At 49.0% G+C, this 19,200-nt stretch overlaps 1 protein-coding gene across 3 annotated transcripts in view; it reads right to left on the reverse strand.

The window, feature by feature from the left end:
* Positions 1–3,316: 3,316 nt before the first annotated feature.
* Positions 3,317–19,200, reverse strand: part of FEZ1 (fasciculation and elongation protein zeta 1) — a 51,685-nt gene continuing 35,801 nt past the window's right edge. For all 3 annotated transcript variants that reach the window (XM_002708685.6, XM_089335266.1, XM_089335270.1), the window contains 5 exons: positions 16,509–16,780; positions 15,148–15,228; positions 13,153–13,228; positions 7,977–8,042; positions 3,317–3,671 (listed from right to left, as the gene is read on the reverse strand). In XM_002708685.6, the coding sequence (XP_002708731.1) occupies positions 3,655–3,671; positions 7,977–8,042; positions 13,153–13,228; positions 15,148–15,228; positions 16,509–16,780 (512 nt within the window). In that variant the 3' untranslated portion in view covers positions 3,317–3,654. The remainder of the gene's footprint in view (positions 3,672–7,976; positions 8,043–13,152; positions 13,229–15,147; positions 15,229–16,508; positions 16,781–19,200) is intronic.

Here is a 19,200-nt window from a genome sequence, read left to right on the forward strand (position 1 = left end):
AGCACAGGCTAGGCCCTAGGGCATTATCAGATCCAGGGACATTTTGGTGGGAAAAAATCAAATGACATTGTTCAAGAGAAGACAAAATGGAAACACATTGGGCTGGAATAGGGACAGTCGGCTTCCCCATGAAACTGCTTCTTTGGGTCTGTGATTTATCTTTCTAGTCTCTGGTAGGTTGGGAGTGGTTGAGAGAGTAAAGAGTGGGATACAAGGAAGAGGGAGGGAGACAGAGAGAGAGAAACTAGATGTGCATGTGTCTCTAGGGTTTTTCAGACAAAGCTATTATCAAAATGCCAACCAGCTCCTGCCTGGCCAATTTGCATATTCCACGCTGTGCTCTTTGAAGCGGGATGAATATGCATGAGGACTTGGGCGGAGTGTGGAGCTGCTGGGTTTGGGCTAAGGTGGCTCATTGTTCCTTTGGAAGAAAGGCATTAATAAGGAGCCAAAGCACCTGCCTGGTCAACAGAGTGGCCTCTGCTTTCCCTCCCTTAACGAAGGGAGGACAGCAGAGCTGCGGCTCAGAAAGACATCCTGACAACTGTGCTAGCCTCCTTTCAGGGAAATAAATGAGCAGGCGCCATGGAGAATGCAAGCTCTCCGTGCATGTTGATCAGCGAGGCTGCTGGGGCTGAGAGGCGCCTCTCCCAGCTTCCGTGGAAACAAGGATGTCTCCCCCCACTCTCATTTCTCCTGCAAGGAAAGCTGGGTGTCCTAGGGTGCTCCCTGCTTCTGATCTCCGATGAGACCCAAGGCCCCTTCAGTGACCAGGCTGCCGTGGGGGAGCCTGTGACACAGCGAGCACTTGGTAAATGCTCGCGGATTGCACTGAGCTGCACCCATCAGGACTTGGGGTATAAGTCATTGCAGCGTGGAGGACCAAGCCTTCCCATTGGTAGTCCCATCTCTCCTTGTCTGGCTATTAACTGAAGGCAGATACTCCAGACATTCACCCAGGGATTATGAAGGGGGGTTATTTAATACCTAAAATCCAATTTGCACCACAAAACTTCAGGGCCCCAGAAACCCTTCCCTCTGGGTTTTCTTTCTGAAGTACCCCATCTGTCTCCCACGCTGACAGAGGTGAAAGGATCGAGAGCGAGAGAACCTTCCACTCAGAAAACGGTTGTACCCCAAGATGGTTTGGGCCAAGTCTGCGTAAGTAAAGGCTGGCCTTTGGCTCTATGCTGGCATTGCCCTCCTGGTACCTGACCACACTGAGCCAAGCAATTGTTGAGGACATACCTCACTTAAGGGAACCACTAACCAGACAGACCTCTGACCTAGCGAGGAAGGTGTCCTGCAGACCTCGGCCCTCCAGGGCCCCTGCTGAGTGTGACCGTCCTGGATTGCACTTCAGTGTTGCAATCAAGAACCACCACAGCCTGAAATATCAGCCAGCCGTTGGAACTCCGCCCTGACGTTACCCCAGTTCAAAACAATGAGACTGAGACGCAGAGAAAACTGACGGGAGAGAAGTGGGTCCCCCGGGAATCCCACTATCCGCGCTTCCCTTGGGTTCCATGTAGAAGGATCAGGGGTTCAGCAACTCTGAAAACCTAGAGCGAGCTCCCGCAAGCCCTAATGAAACTATCAGCTGCAGGCAGATCTGGGTAAAAACGCAGATGTGGACTCGAGTCTGGGGTGGAACTGACAACTGCACTTCTGACAGGCTCCAGGGTGTGGTCAAGGGCCTCCGATCTGAAAAACCACACTTGGAGTGGCAAGGACAGCAGGAGTGACAGGGCAAAGCCTTGAGGGCAGAAGGAGAGAGGGAAGAGCAGCCGGCCCCCTCCCTGCTCGTCTCCTCCTGGCCTGAGTGTGCCCTGACACTTGAGATTTATTTTTAACTGCCAGCAGCTTTGATTAGCTTGTCTCTGCTGCTTCAAGCCACCTGCTGGCAGGATAAAATGGGGGAAAGGAGTGGCTGACCCAGATCTGACAAATCCAAGACAGAGAGAAAAAGCTCTTGGGGATTGATTCTCTGCCTCCCCTTTGCTGATTCTGGTGGAAAAACCCCCACAGCTGGCAAAACGTTAAACTTGCGAATGACCTCACCCCACCGGCAACCCTTTGCCTCTTTAACCTTGGTGCCCATGAGTTGCAGAACTGCGCTCATCCCTTTTTGGTTAGAGGACTAATACGTACGTCAATTTGTTGACCTTGAGGAGTTGCACGAGAACCTTGCAGTCACCTCCATCTTCCCACGGCAGCTGGCACTCTACAGAGGTAGAAGCTCCGTGCAGATGCCCGCGTTAGAGCTGGGGGCACTGGGGTGGTTTCGCAGGTCCCCGTCACCCCAAGGTACGTTTGCTACTGTTGTGCCCCTAGAAAAGCAGAAGCTGGAAGACTAGGGTGTCAAGGACACCTCCACTGTCACCCACGTTGACCCTGTGGCCCTGTGTGGAGCTGCTAATACGGCAAAGCATGGCTTTCCACGTGGCACGCTCAGTTAAAGAGAACGGTGAACCCAGCATCAGCAGAGTTTAAGCAGTCGGAGCCGGAAGTGCTAGCCAAACCCCACCACGTCCTGTGCAGCCTCGCACCAGCGGCTGAGCACCTCTGCTCTTTGCTTTCCTCCTGCAGAAAGTCAGGCGAACACTAGCACCGCCTTACCTCTGGGCTGCTGTGATGGGAGACACCGTGTAGACAGGGATAGGACCAGGAGCTGGGACATAGCAAGTGCCCAATAAAAGCGTTTCATTTTAAGAGAGGGTGTAGGAGGATTGTCCAAGCAGGAAGATGGAAGCCGGCAGAATTGAGGTTGTGGTGGAGTCGAGCCAGAAGCTAGGGTATTTGCTTGCTGGTCAGTCAAGCCTGGACACTACCTGCCATCCATGCTGGACACAGCATGCAGCAGTCAGAGCTGCTGGACCTTGGGGCTACAGGAGGGGCAAGAGAAGATGTGCAAAGTCCCAGGATACTGTCCCAGTGTCATTGGATCAGACAAGGAGTGGTATAGGAAAAGAAGCCAGAATCCCCCATCTTAGGACAGCTGGGCAGGGCTGACTCGTGCCAGACTCTGGGCATTAAGGCCTCCAGGAGCCAACCTGGCCTTCCCCACAGGGGTCCTGCAGCTAGCTGGCTCCTCCTTGAGCCCACTCCCTGTCTGCTAACTTCACAATCCTACCAGGTCGTTTTCTACCGAACATACTTAACATGGCCAGGCAGCAAAACGTGGGAGTCCCTGGTGGCCTCCTCTTGCCTGTACCGTAAGCAGCTCCACTGCACCCCACCCAGCACCTGCTCCTGGTCCCTAAACATTTGAAATGGAGGGCTGATGGACACCACACTCTAATGCACATGAAGAATATTAATTAAATGAAGGTTTATTTCAAAATTAGTCTTAGAACGTAAGCTGTTTTGGAGGGCTGGAGCCAGACTACATGATGAGCCGTGAAAGCTTCGGCCTTCCCCCGACACAGGCGGAGAGGAGGCGATGGCACCGGCCCTGCCCCCCGTCATGCATCCAATGATCACTAGCACTAGAAGCCAACAGCAAAGGACCCCGCGCATTTGCTCATGTTTAATCCAGGTTAAGCTATACACGTTTAAATACACGCCGGAGGTTACGTGGTGTCATGCAGTCCCTGTGATGGAATGACTCTCGCTCAGTGACCTCCTGCAGCAAGGCTGCTCCCGGGCACACAGTTAGGTAGGACACAGCACTGCAATGACAAGAGGGGAGGAGAGAGGTCAAGCACGGCCCTCGGGCAGAGCACTGTCCCCTTGGCATCAGGGTGCAACTGCAATTGCGTGTCTTCTGTCCGGAGGAAGGAAGCAACAGAGACAGGTGGCCGTTTGCTGTCACGAGGTTGTGTGCCTGAGTTCACATGCTGAATCTGGCCATGACTTGTTCTATGAGGGTACCTCACACATTACAGGAAAAATGGAATTCAAAGGTAACTCTATTTTGAAGCAAAAAATTTACAAGCCCATGCATGGTTTTTTAAAAAAAAATTGACAGGAATATTATTTTTAAAAGATTTATTTGTCTATTTGAAACACAGAGTTGGAGGAAGAGAGAGAGAGAGAGAGAGAGGGAGAGAAAGAGAGAGGGCTTCCACCCACTGGTTCATTCCCCAAGTGGCTTCAATGGCCGTGGCTGTGCCAGACCAAAGTCAGGAGCCTGGAATGCCATCCAGGTCTCCCACGAGATGGCAGGGGCCCAAGTACTTGGACCATCTTCCACTGCTTTCTCAGACATATGCACAGGGAGCTAGAGCTGAAGTGGAGCAGCCGGGATTCGAACCAACGTTCATATGGCATGCCGGCATTGCAAGCATCTGTACCACTCTGCCTGCCCCAACATGAACTTTTTGAAGACTTCTCCTATGCATGGATTTCCATTTTTCTTTTACACTAGGGGTAGGAGTTTGGCATAGCAGTTATGACACTGCCTGGGAAGTCTCCTATATCACACTGAGTTCAAGTCTTAGCTCCAATTCTGATTCCAGCTTTCTGCTTATGTGCAGCTTGGGAGACAGCAGGTTGATGGCCAAGTACTCGAGTCTCCGGCATTTACATGGGAGACCTGGGCAGAATTCTAGGCTCCTGGCTTCAGCCTGGCCAACCACAGCTGTGGCAGGCATTTGAGGAGTGAACCAGCAGATGGAAGCTCTCTCTGCCTTTCAAGAAAATGTAAGAAAATTTTTGATTAAAAAAATTTTCATTCCATTTTCCACAAACTTTCTGAAGTATCCTTAGATGAATGTGGGAAAATTCCCCCACCAGGAAATTGTACAATACGATCTATCCATCTGTACAATATAAGTTACCTGTGCCTACCCCCAGGACTGCTGAGAAATCCTGTATTGTAGAAAGTGCTCTGTAAATCCAACTACTTTTATAAACTCACTGACATTTCAGCAAATCATGAGGAGTAAATTCTAGTCCTCAGGCTATCAAACTTATACAACCCAATCTTACAACCCTCTTTTGAAAACCACCTTTGATGGGGTAGTCATCGCTTGTTAACACAGGCATCCCGTATGAGTGCCAGTTCGTGTTCCAGCTGCTCCACTTCTGATCCAACTCCCTGCTAATGGCCTGGGAAAGGCAGCAGAAGATGACCCAAGTGCTTAGGGCCCTGCGACCCAAGTGGGAGACCTGGATAAAGCTCTTGGCTCCCAGTTTCAGCCTGGCCCAGCATTGGCTATTGTGGCCATCTGGGGAGCGAACCAGTGGATGGAAGATTTTTCTCTATCTGTCTCTCCTTTCTCTCTGTAATTCTAACCTTTAAAAGGTCTCCCACATGGACGGCAGGGACACAGATACTTGAGCCAGCACCTGCTGCCTTGCAGTTGCACATTGACAGGAAGCTGAAATCTGAAGTGGAGCTAGGACTTGAATACAAGTACTTCTCTATAGGATGCAAGCATCTCAATTAATCTTCTGAAACTATAGCAAGTTTTGTGGGCCCAGAGAGCAAAAACTAATGAAATAATGAATCTATACAATGAGCGATCGTATGTGGCTATTAACATCACAAGAGGAAAGACAACCAAACCATAATATGCTACCCAATGAAAGCTACAACTGTTGATAATGTAGTGCTTATCAAAAAAATCTGAGATTGGGAGAGGGCCTTGTAACACAGGGGATTAAGCCACCACTTGGGGCCCTGCATCTCCTATCAGAGGGCCTGGGCTCAGTTTCCACTTCTGTTTCTGATCCAGCTTCCTGTTAATGCGCACCCTGTGAGGCATTGGATGATGGCTCAGCACTTGGGCCTGCCATGGGTTTAAGAGAAGCAGATGGAGTTCCTGCCTCTAGGCTTCGGCCTGGCCCAGCCCTGGCTGTTGTGGTCACGTGGGAAGTGTACCAGCTACTGAAAGATCTCTCAGTCTCTCTCTTTCTCTGTTGCTCTTCCTTCCAAATAAAAATAAACAAAATAAGCTTTTAAAGATAAATCTGAGGCGGAGTCTGATCAAGCCTCTCTTATCATCAGTTCACAGGAATAAAGGAGTCAAAAGCACACATTCAATTATGCCATGAGGATGAAATTAGCAAAAATCCTGGAATGAAGAAATTCTGTGGGACAATCAACACAATTTCTCCAACAAATTATTTCAAGGACTAGAAGAGAGGAAGAAAAAAAGTATATATGTGTGTGTATATATATGTATGTGTGTATATATATATATATCTCAAAAGAAACATATATAATTACAACAAACGGCCTTTTGTTGGATCCTGATTCAAGCAAATATACTGAAAAACATTTTATGGGAAGACCAGGACAATCTTGGGATACATATTTAGCCCTGCAGTTGAAACACCAGTTAAGACAGCTGTGTCCCGCATCAGAGAACCTAGATTTGATTCCCGACTCCAGTTTCCTGCTAATTCAGAGCCGAGGAGGCAGTGGTGATGACTCAAGTAACGGGGTTCCTGCCGCATATGTGGGCTAATCTGAATTGAATTCTCAGCTCCTGGCTTCAGCCTGGCCCAGTCCAGGCTGCTGTGGGCCTCTGGGGAGTGAATCAGTGAATGGAAGCTCTCTCGCTGCCTCTGTCTCTCTGGCTATCAAATAGATAAATTCATTTTTTGAAATCAGGGAAATCTGAACATTAATTTGGATAGACACTGATATTAAGAAACTCTTAATTCCTTTTCATTATCATAATGGCATTTTGGATAAGTTTTCCTAAAGAGTCTTTATGTCTTGGAAATGTATACTGAGGGCCTGGCACTGTGAAATAGCGGGTAAAGCCATGGCCTGCAATGCCACCATCCAATATGGGTGCCAGTTCAAGTCCTGGCTGCCCCACTTCTGATCCAGCTCCCTACTAATGTGGCTGGAAAAGCATCAGAGGATGGCCCAAGTCCCTGGGCCCCTGCGCCCATGTGGGAGACCTGGAAGAAGCTCCTGACTCCTGGCTTCAGATCGGCTCAGCTCCGGCTGTTGCAGCCATTTGGGGAGTGAACCAGCAGGTGGAAGATCTCTCTCTCTGCCTCTCTGTAACTCTTTCAAATGAATAAATAAATCTTTTTTTTTAAAAAAAAAAGTACTGATTTTTTATTTAAAAAAAAAGAAATGCATACTGAAAAAATGTATGGAAGAAAAATACGAGGACAGGCGCTTGCTTCACAATAATATGGGAGGGGAGAAGTTGTAAGCAAAATTAAGCTGGCCATGTGCTAATACTTGTTGGAGATTGATACTATGCATGTGAGTTAATTATGCTATTCAGTCAGTCAGCAGGTATTAAAAGTTTCCATAATGCCGGCACCGCGGCTCACTAGGCTAATCTTCCGCCTTGCGGCGCCGGCACACCGGGTTCTAGTCCCGGTCGGGGCGCCAGGTTCTAGTCCCGGTTGGGGCACCGGATTCTGTCCCGGTTGCCCCTCTTCCAGGCCAGCTCTCTGCTGTCGCCAGGGAGTGCAGTGGAGGATGGCCCAAGTGCTTGGGCCCTGCACCCCATGGGAGACCAGGAGAAGTACCTGGCTCCTGCCATCGGATCAGCGCGGTGCGCCGGCCGCGGTGGCCATTGTAGGGTGAACCAACGGCAAAGGAAGACCTTTCTCTCTGTCTCTCTCTCTCTCACTGTCCACTCTGCCTGTCAAAAAATAAAAATAAAATAAAATAAAAAGTTTCCATAATAAAAGGTTTAAAAAGAGTTATAAGAGAATGTAATTAATCACACTTCAGTGTACTGTCAAGTACTTGAAAAGTATTACATTTTCCTTAGGCTTGTTTTCCCCAGCTAAATACCAAATACATAAACTCCCCAGAACTGTCATGGTGGGTCCTTTAATGGTTTGCCGCCAACACTGGTGACTCAGGGGAAACGAAATCTCTTTCCTTCTCGGGCCCCCTAACATCCACAGACAAAACCCCACTGATTTCCCTACTCGTGTCTGGTCTGGTCTGGCTTGGACAACCAGTGAAGGCTCCAGAGTGGGTTCTACGGCTGGAGTAGGGGCTCCAGGGGTCACTTCCATGCTAGGAGGCTGGGAGCTGCTCTTACCTTTTAAAATGTAGTCCGTTAACAAAGTAGGCACCTTCTCATTATCCTCCTTCATGGCAAAGAGAACTAGGAAATGAGAGGAGAGATGAGTCAAGACAGCATGGGTCACACAAAGGGAGTGAGAAAAGCGGCAGTGGAACCAGACGCTCGCTGAGAATTCAGCAAAAGTCTGTAAACCCCCAACGTGGCAATGCAGGAGAAGCCATCCAAAGAGCTCAGGGGTTGTCGCGGGTGGTGGACCTACTGGTAACTTTATTTTCTTTTTTTATTTTACTTTTTCTTGGGGGGGATCATCTATAATATCCATAGCTATTCATATCTTTAACAATCATGCAGATTAATAAAGAAGGCCATTCTTAAACCAAGAATCAATTTTCAGATACAATCTAAATGCTAAGACTTGTAGTTTTCAATCACTGAACCCCCAATAAAACTGGCTTTAAACACATGCTACTCATTTAAATGGACATTTGAAAAATTCCACCTACAATTTATTGAAAACAAAAGAAGCTAATGTAAAAAATATTTGTTTTCTATTTTATTTGTTTTTTTTTTTAATTTTATGCCCATTACAGTGATAGAATTTGTAGAGATGGAAAAGGACTATGGATACTCAAGAAGCCCACAGACTCCTGCTGCAACAGTACATGGCCTAAACATGAAGCACAAGGCCTAAGAACTTTCTTAAAAGCTTTTCATAAATATTTTAAATTAGCTTTTGCTGTGATTAAACTAAGGAACATCTCAATTCATAGTGTATTTTGTAGAAGTCAACTTTGTAGAAAATGCTTTCAGGAAGTATCTTATTTATCATATCAAAAGGGGGTATCCACCAACAGAATCCTTCAATAAACGTCCTTAAATAAACTGTGCTTTATTCAAGACAGTCTTAGATAGCCTTGCAAAAACTAAGGGAGGGGGAGGTGTTTAGCCATCCCATATGGACACTGATTCATGTCCCGGCTGCTTGTCTTCTGATCCAGCTCTCTGCTATGGCCTGAGAAAGCAGTAGAAGATGGTCCAAGTCCTTGGGCCCCTGCACCCACGTGGGAGACCTGGAGGAAGCTCCCGGCTCCTGGCTTCGGATTGGCCCAGCTCTGACTATCAGGATTGAGTTCCTGGCTCCCAGCTTTGGTCACAACTCAGCCCCTGCAATCATGGACATTTGGGAAGAAACCAGTTCTCTCTGTCCCTCTGTCTCTCAAGCAAGTAAATACATTTTTAAAATTATATGTATGTATTTATCTATATATATGACATTTCTATCAATGAAGAAAGAAGATTTCCAAACATGTGCTAACTTTATAATAAATAAATTTTAACATGCATAGAAATATCCAGAAGAACTGTACATGAAACTGTTCACTGTTAATCTCTGAGTGTGAGACTATAGGGGAGGCTCCTTTCTATGTATATTTCCATAATGTCTGACTTTTCTCAGTGAACATGGACAAGGGGTCTTCAGAAAGCTCATGAAAAACCATATGGATTTCAAAAATTATTTGCACCAAAACAATTTTATCTTTTAATTATATTTTTCTATGAGCATTTTGAAGCCCCCTCATATTACTATTTCTTTTAAAGATTTGTTTATTTAGGGGCCAGCGTTCTGGCATAGCAGGTAAAGCTGTTGTCTGTGATGCCAGCATCCAATATACACTCCAGTTCAAGTCCTGGCTGCTCCACTTTCAATCCAACTCCCTGTTAATGGCCTTGGAAAGGCAGTGGAAGGGCCCCTGCCACTCATTGGAAGAACCAGAAGAAGCTCCTGGCTCCGGGCTTTGGCCTGGCCCAGCCCCAATCATTCCAGCCATCTGAGGAATGAAGCCCCAGATGGAAGATTTCTCTCTTTCTTTGTCTCTCCCTCTGTCACTCTGATTTTCTTTTTTTTTTTTTTTTAAGATTTATTTTATTTTAACTTAAGATTTATTTTAACTCTGAAAGACAGAGTTACAAAGAGAGGTAGAGACAGAGAGAGAGGTCTTCCATCCGCTGGTTCACTCCCCAGATGGCCGTAGTGGCCAGAGCCGAGCCGATCCGAAGCCTGGAGCCAGGAGCTTCTTTCAGGTCTCCCATGTGGGTGCAGGGGCCCAAGGACTTGGGCCATCTTCTACTGTTTTCCCAGGCCATAGCAGAGAGCTGGATCAGAAGAGGAGCAGCCAGGACTTGAACCAATGCCCATATGGGATGCCAGCACTACAGGCCTGAGCTTTAACCTGCTGCGCCACAGCACCAGCCCTGTTACTCCGATTTTCAAATAAATAAGTAAATCTTAAATATATACATATTTATTTATCTTTGAAAGATAGAGTGACAGAGAGAGAGAAAGAGAGATATCTTCTATCTACTGGTTCATTCCCCAAATGTGCACTAAAGCCATGGCTTGACCAGGCTGAGCCAGGAGCCTGGAACTACAACCCAGTTCCCAAGTGGATGGCAGAGGCCCAAGCACTTGGACCACCTTCTGCTGCCTTCCCAGGCACATTAGCAGGGAGCTGAATGGGAAATGGACTCCAACCAGTGCTCATATGGGATGCCCATATGGACATATGGGTGCTCATATGGGATGCCCCTGTCACAGGTAGTGGCTTAACCTGCTGGGCCACAATGCCAGCCCCCTCTTCATGTGACTTTTGGAAACAGAGAAGACAATGAAGTTCAGCTGGCACTGATAGCCAGGGTCGTAAGGCAACAGTGATTCCAAGGGATCCCCAATTCCTTCCCATGTCCTTACCCCCCAAGTTGGTTACCTTGCCCAAGGCAGGGTGATACAACTTGAATGCAAATACCAAGAATGGGATAGGAACAGAGCCCTTCGGTGGCACGAGGCAGTGACCAGACCCGGAAAAGAAAGAGATGAACCCAGAGAGCCTCCAGGTGCTGGTCTTTTCCTTCTTATTTCTTCCATAATTTCAGACACATATTCATTTCTACTTGGTGGCTAGGCATATTCTGCAACTGGCTAAATGCTATACCAAGAAAATAATCATAAAAACATAATAGTTGAACTCATCAATATGTATCTAAATTGGCCTCAAAAATCTACGGCCAGTGCTGTGGCACAGTGGGTTAGGCCACTGCTTGTGACTTCCCTGTGGGTATGTTGGCTTGAGTCCCGGCTTCCTGCTAATGTGCCTGGGAAGGCAGCGGAAGGTTGACCCAGGTACTTGGGCCCCTGTCCCCCGCGTGGGAGACCTAGATGAAGTTCCTGATTTCTGCTGACTTTAGCCTGGCCCAACTCTGGCTGTTGCAGCTATTTGGGAAGGGAACCAGTAGATGAAAGATATTCCTTCCTCTCTCTCTCTCTCTCTGGTTGTCAAATAAATAAATAAATAAATAAATCTTTAAAAAAAAAATTCCCAAACTTACATGGATGGCCCAGCTGCAGGAGCTGGTCTTTGGCCTATGTCTCTGATACAAGGAGGTGGTAAGGAAAGAAACACTGTTCACAAATGCATGCAAAAATTTGCTAAGGGCCTGGCATGGTGGCCTAGCAGTTAACACAAACAAAAGAATAAAACAGCAGGTGCAGAAGGGCACCTGACTCAAAATCCCCATGTGGAAGATCACCTTCCTATGCTAGCTGGAAAGTAACATCAAGAATCGGAAACTCCGGGCCAGCACTGTGGACAATGGGTAAAGCTGCCACCTGTGGCACTGGCATCCCATTGGCGCCAGTTCAAGTTCTAGCTGCTCCACTTCTGATCCAGCTCCTTGCTAATGTGCCTGGAAAAGCAGCTGAAGATGGCTCAAGTCTTGGGCCCCTGCACCTATGTGGGAGACCCAGAAGAAACTCCTGGCTTCAGATCGGCCCAGCCTTGGCCATTGCAACCATTTGGGAAACGAACCAGTTGCATGGAAGATCTGACTCTCCCTCTCTCTCTCTGTCTGTAACTTTGCCTTTCAAATAAATAAATAAATATTTTTTTAAAAAAGAAATTGCCAAAAAAGAGAGCTCTCCTACAGAATCAGTATTCAGGCAAGATGGTAGTTTTCCTTTTAAAAGGAATAAAACTTCAAAGTATATTCCATCCACGTGATAGAAGAGACAGCCATAAAATAAATGCTAACCAAATGTGAACTGCTGTGACTAAAATCATGATACAAAATTTTATAGCCAGGATAATCCCAATGATAAAGAAAAGATATAAAATATGATGGCAGGAAACCACAAAGGTAGCCACAGTGGAGTGGGCAATAAATTATTTTTCTTTGTTCACTTCTCCACATTTCCAAAGTTCTCTCCGTGATGGATGCACTTGAGCTGTGATTTTTAAAATCAAATCGAATGATGTCAACAAACCCACTCAAACAGAAACAAACCTGCTTCTTCATGAAAACAAAAGGGTTTCACACTGAATTCCTGAGCAGGTATCTGTAACAAATGAATAGCCATTCCTTTTGCTTAAGACCATGATGAAGTACTTCACCTCCATCAACCCTTGTAGCTTGCCCAAATTATTTTTCTAGTACGTACCGCCGTGAAAACACAGACACCTATATTACGTCAGTCCATCTCTATGTGCTCCCTTCAGAAAAATTATAGAGCATATTTATGTAAATAAAGGAGTCTGAAATGAGTCAGGAGTACAGCAATGTACTTGGAATTTAAAATTCCTGATTCTCAGGGATGCAGGTTCTTTGCCAGAACCTATGGCATTCACTCCCCACATGGATAAAAAAGAAGACTACTGGTCACCTTGACAGTGGGCCCAGAGGAACACAGGCCCCCGTCCCTTCCCACGAGCTGTCCAGTGGCCCCACGCGGCCCCTCCTCCCCCCAGAGCAGCCTGCGGGATACTGGACCCCCTCCTGAGCTGCCATTTTCCATGGTGCTTGGTTGCCAGGGAAATCCAATTTCCCTTGTGATCACAGAGCCCTGACCTAGGATTTTTTTCTTCCTAAGAGAGCCACGCTGATGCTGATGGCTAACACCACACACACACCCCCTGCCCTTTGGGGGAAGGACTGGTTAATGTTTATAAAGAGATTCTTGCCTATCTTTCCCGTCAGCCTGATCCCCACCACGAAACCTTGGTTCTTGGTAAAAAAAAAAAAAAAAAAAAAAAAAAAGGCAGTCAGGCCCATGGACTGAGCTCCCTCCTCCAGAGACACAGTGCAGACCAAGCAAGGGACGGGGAGGAGGGAGAGACGGCCGAGGCCGAGAGGAACTCACTGTTGGTCAGCATCTGCAGGTCTTCCACGGACGGGGGAGAGGCTTTCTTCTCATAGGGAATGACTGTGTTCAGGTACTGCAAGACAAACAGGGCACACGGCCAAGACGTAAGGCACGGCCCCCCCTCCCCCTGGGTGGGAACCGTGCTTTTCTCTAAGACACACCTGGCATTCTCCACGACCCTCGTGGTCACCGGCACCCCAGTATTTCAGGATGTCTCCCCCACCTTCGGGTGGGGCGCCCCTTTCACAAAAGCGAGACTTTCCTGTCTTCAACCAGGAACACTTCCCTGCATCCTGAATTCCACGTGCTTCCTGCCCTAGAAACTCTGGCTGTGGAGGAAGCCTGGGGGGTTCTCCCCTAGGCTGACAGCAGGCAGCATCTCCAGGGGGGTTATGTTTTCTTATCCTTTGGGGCGCAATTAGAGAAGGAATTGTTTCTCTTTTAGGTCAACAATTGAGGGGGAAGAGAACCTCCACAGTCCCAGGGTCGCCGATGTTGGATTTGCTCCCTCTGCTGGATGTGAGGTGTTCCTACAACAAAACCTGCAAGGTCGGGTTCAGTAGAACAGGCCCAAGAGGATGTCAAAGACCCTCAGGCCAGAGAGACCCTGATGGGTGCTAAGGGGGCCTGCGGGGGTAAGAGACAAGTAGCACAGATATCAAGAGGCTTCTGTTCTAGTCTTGGCTCTGCCACCAGCAGCATTGGCCTTGAGAAAATGTCTCATTTCTTTGTCCTCGTATCCCACCCGTAAGCAAGGAGAGGACTGGATTATAAATTCCTAAAATCTCACCCCAGATTGCAGCTCTAGAATTCTAACACCTAGGATTCAGCCACAGATATATTTAAAAGACATATACATTTCATGGGCACTTATTCCGCTGTCTCTAACTTGTCTGCTCCTACACTGGTTGTGCCGCTTAGCTTTTGCACCCCAGGAGGGCTGGGAGCAGGACCGTCACCTCGGACCCTGAGGGGTTCGCCACAGAGCTCAGCACATAACAGGCGTACAGTATCGTTGTGCAGCTGCCTTAATAACCAGGCACACAAGCTGCTTCGTCGGCAAGTTATTGACTAAACGGAGCCAACGAGGAGATGCCGCAGCATGGGTTACAGTCGGAGCAGGGTGGCTGATGAGGCAGTCTTGGTGGTATTTGCTCAGCTGGTGATCCAACGTGCTAGAATTAATTAAACTCTAGGAAGGGATCTCCCACCACAGCATCCTCTTTTAGTGCCTTCTGTCCTGAAGACAAATTAATTCATAGGTCTACAAGCAGTGTCAGACTGTAAGTTCTGTCCATGTCCCAGAATACCAGAGCTCAAAAGAAAAGCAGGGACAGGTGTTGGGGGCAACGGTTATGACACTGCTTGGGACACCCGCCTTCCACATCTGCTGAGCGCCTGTGTTTAAGTCTTTGCTTCCTGCTGATGCACACGCTGGGAAACAGCAGGTGATGGCTCAGGTGGTTGGGTCCCTGCTACCTATCTAGGAGAGCCAGACTGATCCAGGCTTTAACCTGGCCCCACCACAGCTGCTGCCAGCATTTGGAGAGTATACCAGCAATGGGAGGCTTTTCTTCCTGCCTGCCTGCCTGCCTCCCTCCCTCCCTCCCTTCCTTTTCCTTCTTTCCTTTCCTTTCCTTTTCTTTCTTTCTTTCTTTCTTTCTTTCTTTCTTTCTTTCTTTCTTTCTCTCTCTCTCTCTCTCTTTCTCTCTCTCTCTCTCCTTCTCTCTTTCTTTCTCTCTCTCTCTTTCTTTCTTTCTCTGTATCTGTCTTTCAAATACATTAAAAGATGGATAACTTTAAAAAAAGTAACGTTTACCTTTTGAAACGGTACTTTATATTCCAAGTGACACAAAATGCTAGGACCTTCCCCTTGCTGGGATACGCCCCAGATCCTGGGCTAAGCCTTGTTGGCCACCATTGCCACGTTGTTGGGGAGGCCATGTTGCAAGGGTCTGGGAGAAGAGCCAGGAGCGGGGAGACAACGCGTACCTGTTTGTCGGTCCCTGAGGAGCCAAAGGTCTGGCGGATGCCGCTTTGCAGGATGTTGGAGATGCCCTCCATGCTGAAGCGCTGCAGGACAGAGACACTCAGGAGGGACATGGCCTTGCTGCTCCCACCCCCAGGGACTCCTGTGTCCTCACTGAACCATCCACACCCCTCCCCTCCCCCGGCTACCATGCTGTCCCCTAGACTCTGAGATTTGGAAGTAAATTTAAGACCTTGGCTAGGCCGGCACCGCGGCTCACTAGGCTAATCCTCTGCCTTGCGGCGCCGGCACACCAGGTTCTAGTCCCGGTAGGGGCACTGGATTCTGTCCCGGTTGCCCCTATTGCAGGCCAGCTCTCTGCTGTGGCCCGGGAGTGCAGTGGAGGATGGCCCAAGTGCTTGGGCCCTGCACCCCATGGGAGACCAGGAGAAGTACCTGGCTCCTGCCATCGGATCAGCGTGGTGCGCCGGCCGCGGCGGCCATTGGAGGGTGAACCAATGGCAAAGGAAGACCTTTCTCTCTGTCTCTCTCTCTCACTGTCCACTCTGCCTGTCAAAAAAAAAAAAAAAAAAAAAAAAAGACCTTGGCTAGAATTTAAGCCTAAGCTTTGCAAGAATAGAGTAGTCTCAAAGACTCTTATCTTAGTAAGACCCTCAGGGCTACAAGGCTCTCTGCAGCCCCCAGTCTTCCTCATTTGATTCTCTACGGTATAAATAGAAAAAGAAGGCAGAACAGTAAAACTCAGTTGTACGATGATGCCGAGATCTTAGGGGAACACAGATCGTCTGGCTACCAGAAAGGGTTTAAGCATTTGTCCTGATCTGAGATGCTTCTTTCCAAAATGCACACACCTGGATCTAGGTCAGTGGCCCTGGGGCAGAGCCCAGGCAAAAGTATTTTGAAAAAGCTCCTCCTTAGGTGATTCTACTGCACTCCTCTGATGAAGAGCCAGTGGCTTGAAGAATCCCATGAATAAACCAATAAGGCACCAAGACCCCTTCCCTACCAACACCTTACCTACCCCTTGGAAGACCAACCCCTGCGCCACCCTTGATTAGACAGTCAGGGCTGTAATCTGTGCCCAATGCAGAGCTCCCAGGCCTTCACCCATCTCCAAGGTGTTGACCGCAGAGAACACGGTGCCACCTTCAATCACACTTCAATGTTTCCGCCCTATCTCCTCCCATTAGGCTGGGAGCCCTCTCTGGGAGTGGAGGTGACAGGCAGCACCTCTCTCTCTCTCTCTCTCTCTCTCTCTCTCTCTGAGTTCCTGCTCACGAGCCCGCCGTGGGGTTGGTACCAGGACTGAAAGGGCTGGGGCCGGGGACGGGCACCCGGCTTCCCGGTGGGGCTGCTCACGTACCTTGAGCGGCATCTGGCTTCCCTTCTCTATCCGGCTGCTCTGCAAGCTCAGCCCTTTCTCTTTCCGCCTCTTTTTCATCAGTTCTCGCTGCTCCTTCTGCTTGTTCTGCACTTCGATAAGCACCGTGATGAAGGAGTTCTTCACCTCCTTCTCAAACTCCAGCTCGTCCCGGCGGGCCAGCTGCTGCACCAGCTCCTCCGAGAAGTCTCGGATGGCCCCCTCCACCTGGTCCAGCAGCTCGGTCAGCTCTGACCCAGACATGTGCCTCAGCCCTGCAGGGGAAGAGCACCCTGCAGGTGACACGGCAGCCACATCCTGCCTGAGCCCACTGGAGAGGGGACTGCCCTTCAGAGAGACCCCTAACCACTCCTAGAGGCCCAGGCAAGACCTTCCTGATTTGAGGGCAGGCCAGGAAGGCAGGGGCCCAAATATCTGTGGAAGAGAATGCCATTCCCAGGACACAAGGAGGCAGGCAGCCTCCAAGGAAGCCTGTGGACTCTGGGCACAAAAACGTGCTGGACAGACATGAGGTTTTTTGATCTCCTGTTCTTCCTGTTTTCTCTCCATCTCCAGAATATTCCTCATGTGAAATGGGTCAAGAATCGAGGGAGAGAAGGCAGAGAGATTTTCTGTGCTGAACGGCAATAGAGAAGTGCTTATCCCCAAGAAATGATCTACCCCGAGCTGACAACAAAATCATCAGGCCTCTTTTCCAATCACAGACCTGGGCCACAGTGCCCATATTCAAATGCTTAGGAAACACAAGGATGGCCGGCGCCGCGGCTCACTAGGCTAATCCTCCACCTTGCGGCGCCAGCACACCAGGTTCTAGTCCCGGTAGGGGCACTGGATTCTGTCCCGGTTGCCCCTCTTCCAGGCCAGCTCTCTGCTGTGGCCAGGGAGTGCAGTGGAGGATGGCCCAAGTGCTTGGGCCCTGCACCCCATGGGAGACCAGGAGAAGTACCTGGCTCCTGCCATCGGATCAGCGCGGTGCGCCGGCTGCAGTGCACTGGCCATGCCGGCCATTGGTAAGTGAACCAACGGCAAAGGAAGACATTTCTCTCTGTCTCTCTCTCTCTCTGTCCACTCTGTCTGTCAAAAAGAAAAAAGAAAAAAAACACAAGGAAGACTGGCGATGTACAAGGGGAAATGAAGCCGCTTCCAGTCAGCACAGAGCAGTCTGCTACTTTGAGAGACAGGGAACTTGGAGGGGGCAGTGTGGCATAGCAGGTTAAGCAGTGGCTTGAGACCCCCTCCTCCACCAGCACCACCTGTATCAGACAGCCAATTCAAGCCCCCGCTACTCTGCTTCCAATCCATCTCCCTGCTGATGTGCCTGGGAGGCAGCAGATGATGGTGCAAGTACATGGGTTCCTGCCACACTTGTGAGAGACCCCAGTGGAGTTCTTGGCTCCTGACTCGGCCTGACCCAGACCAGGCATTTGGAGAAAGGTGAACCAGCAGATGGAAGATCTCTGTCTATCCCTCTTTCTCTATTGCTGTGCCTTTCAAATAAAGAAATAAATGCTTTTTAAAAAGAAAAGGGACCTGAGACCACCATGGGAACAGGTAACTTTAACTTCTTGTCCCCCTATGACTTCTTGTTTGAAAATAGATTTGGGGAACATCTCTTAAACGTAGTTCCCATTTAACGGTATCTTTTCTTTTTAACTGAGAACCCATTTTTCCTTTGCCTTTCCCTTTCTGCTTTGCCTAGATATTTGCTGACTTGGCTCAAGCTTCCCTTTATTTTGCTCTTGGGAGATGTCCTCCTCCTCCTGTTTGTTTTTTGCCATTTCACTCTGCATCTCAGCTGTTTCCATGGGCCCTTTCTGGACACTTGCATGTTTGGGGCCTTTGTGTGGCTGAGAATGGCCCGATTGGGGCGGCTGTGAATGCAGCAAGCAAGGCCTTCAGCCAGATCCACTGCTTTGCCCACGGCCGGCCGGCCTCCTTCTGCAGCCACACCCAGCCTCTGCTCCCAGAGCCACCGGGAGTGTCTCAGGAGGAAGTGTCTGAGACGGACCTGGGCCAGGCAGGCAGGCAGGGAGGGTCAGAGAGTGCGCCCTGTGCACCGCCCAAATCCCATTCAACATGGCTGAAGACCCTCAGCACGCTCCCTGCCCACCACGCAGCCAAGCCTCACTTTCCACCACGCATCAGACACCAGGACACTTTCCAGGGCTCCCAGGTGCACTGCAGCCCCAGCCTAAACTCTGCCTCCTGTGAACATTCAGGCAGGCCCTGCCCAAGCACCACCCTTTATCTTACACTTTGTCACACTGGGTGGGGGCAATGCAATCATGTCTGAGTACCTACTCTCCCTTTGCCTTTCCATAAATCTCGCTTTTCTGCTCACCTCTGTCTACGTCTCCCAGTTGGATACTTATACACAGGAAGACAAGAACCCAGGCTATGTCTAGCCAAGGGTCTTTCCAAGCCTAGTCAGGGCTCTCAATCCCCACAATGTAACTCAGGGGTCCCTAAACCCAGAACAGGACCACAGCTCAGTTGTTACCACTTCTATCCCGTGTTCAGACTTTTGTACCCCGACCAACTCACCTTCTCTGTGGTTCCCAAGTCCCCATCAGCCTGCTAGGTAGCAAGGTAGGTATTAGCTTGTGTGTGAGAGGTTAAAAGAGGGGAGAAGCTCAGAAGCAGCCTCGGAAGCAGGCCAGCATCTGCACATCAA

Source organism: Oryctolagus cuniculus, chromosome 1 (genome assembly GCF_051225735.1).
Source record: "Oryctolagus cuniculus isolate XC-2025 breed Fujian yellow rabbit chromosome 1, ASM5122573v1, whole genome shotgun sequence".
In the NCBI taxonomy this organism is placed as follows: Eukaryota; Metazoa; Chordata; class Mammalia; order Lagomorpha; family Leporidae; genus Oryctolagus; species Oryctolagus cuniculus.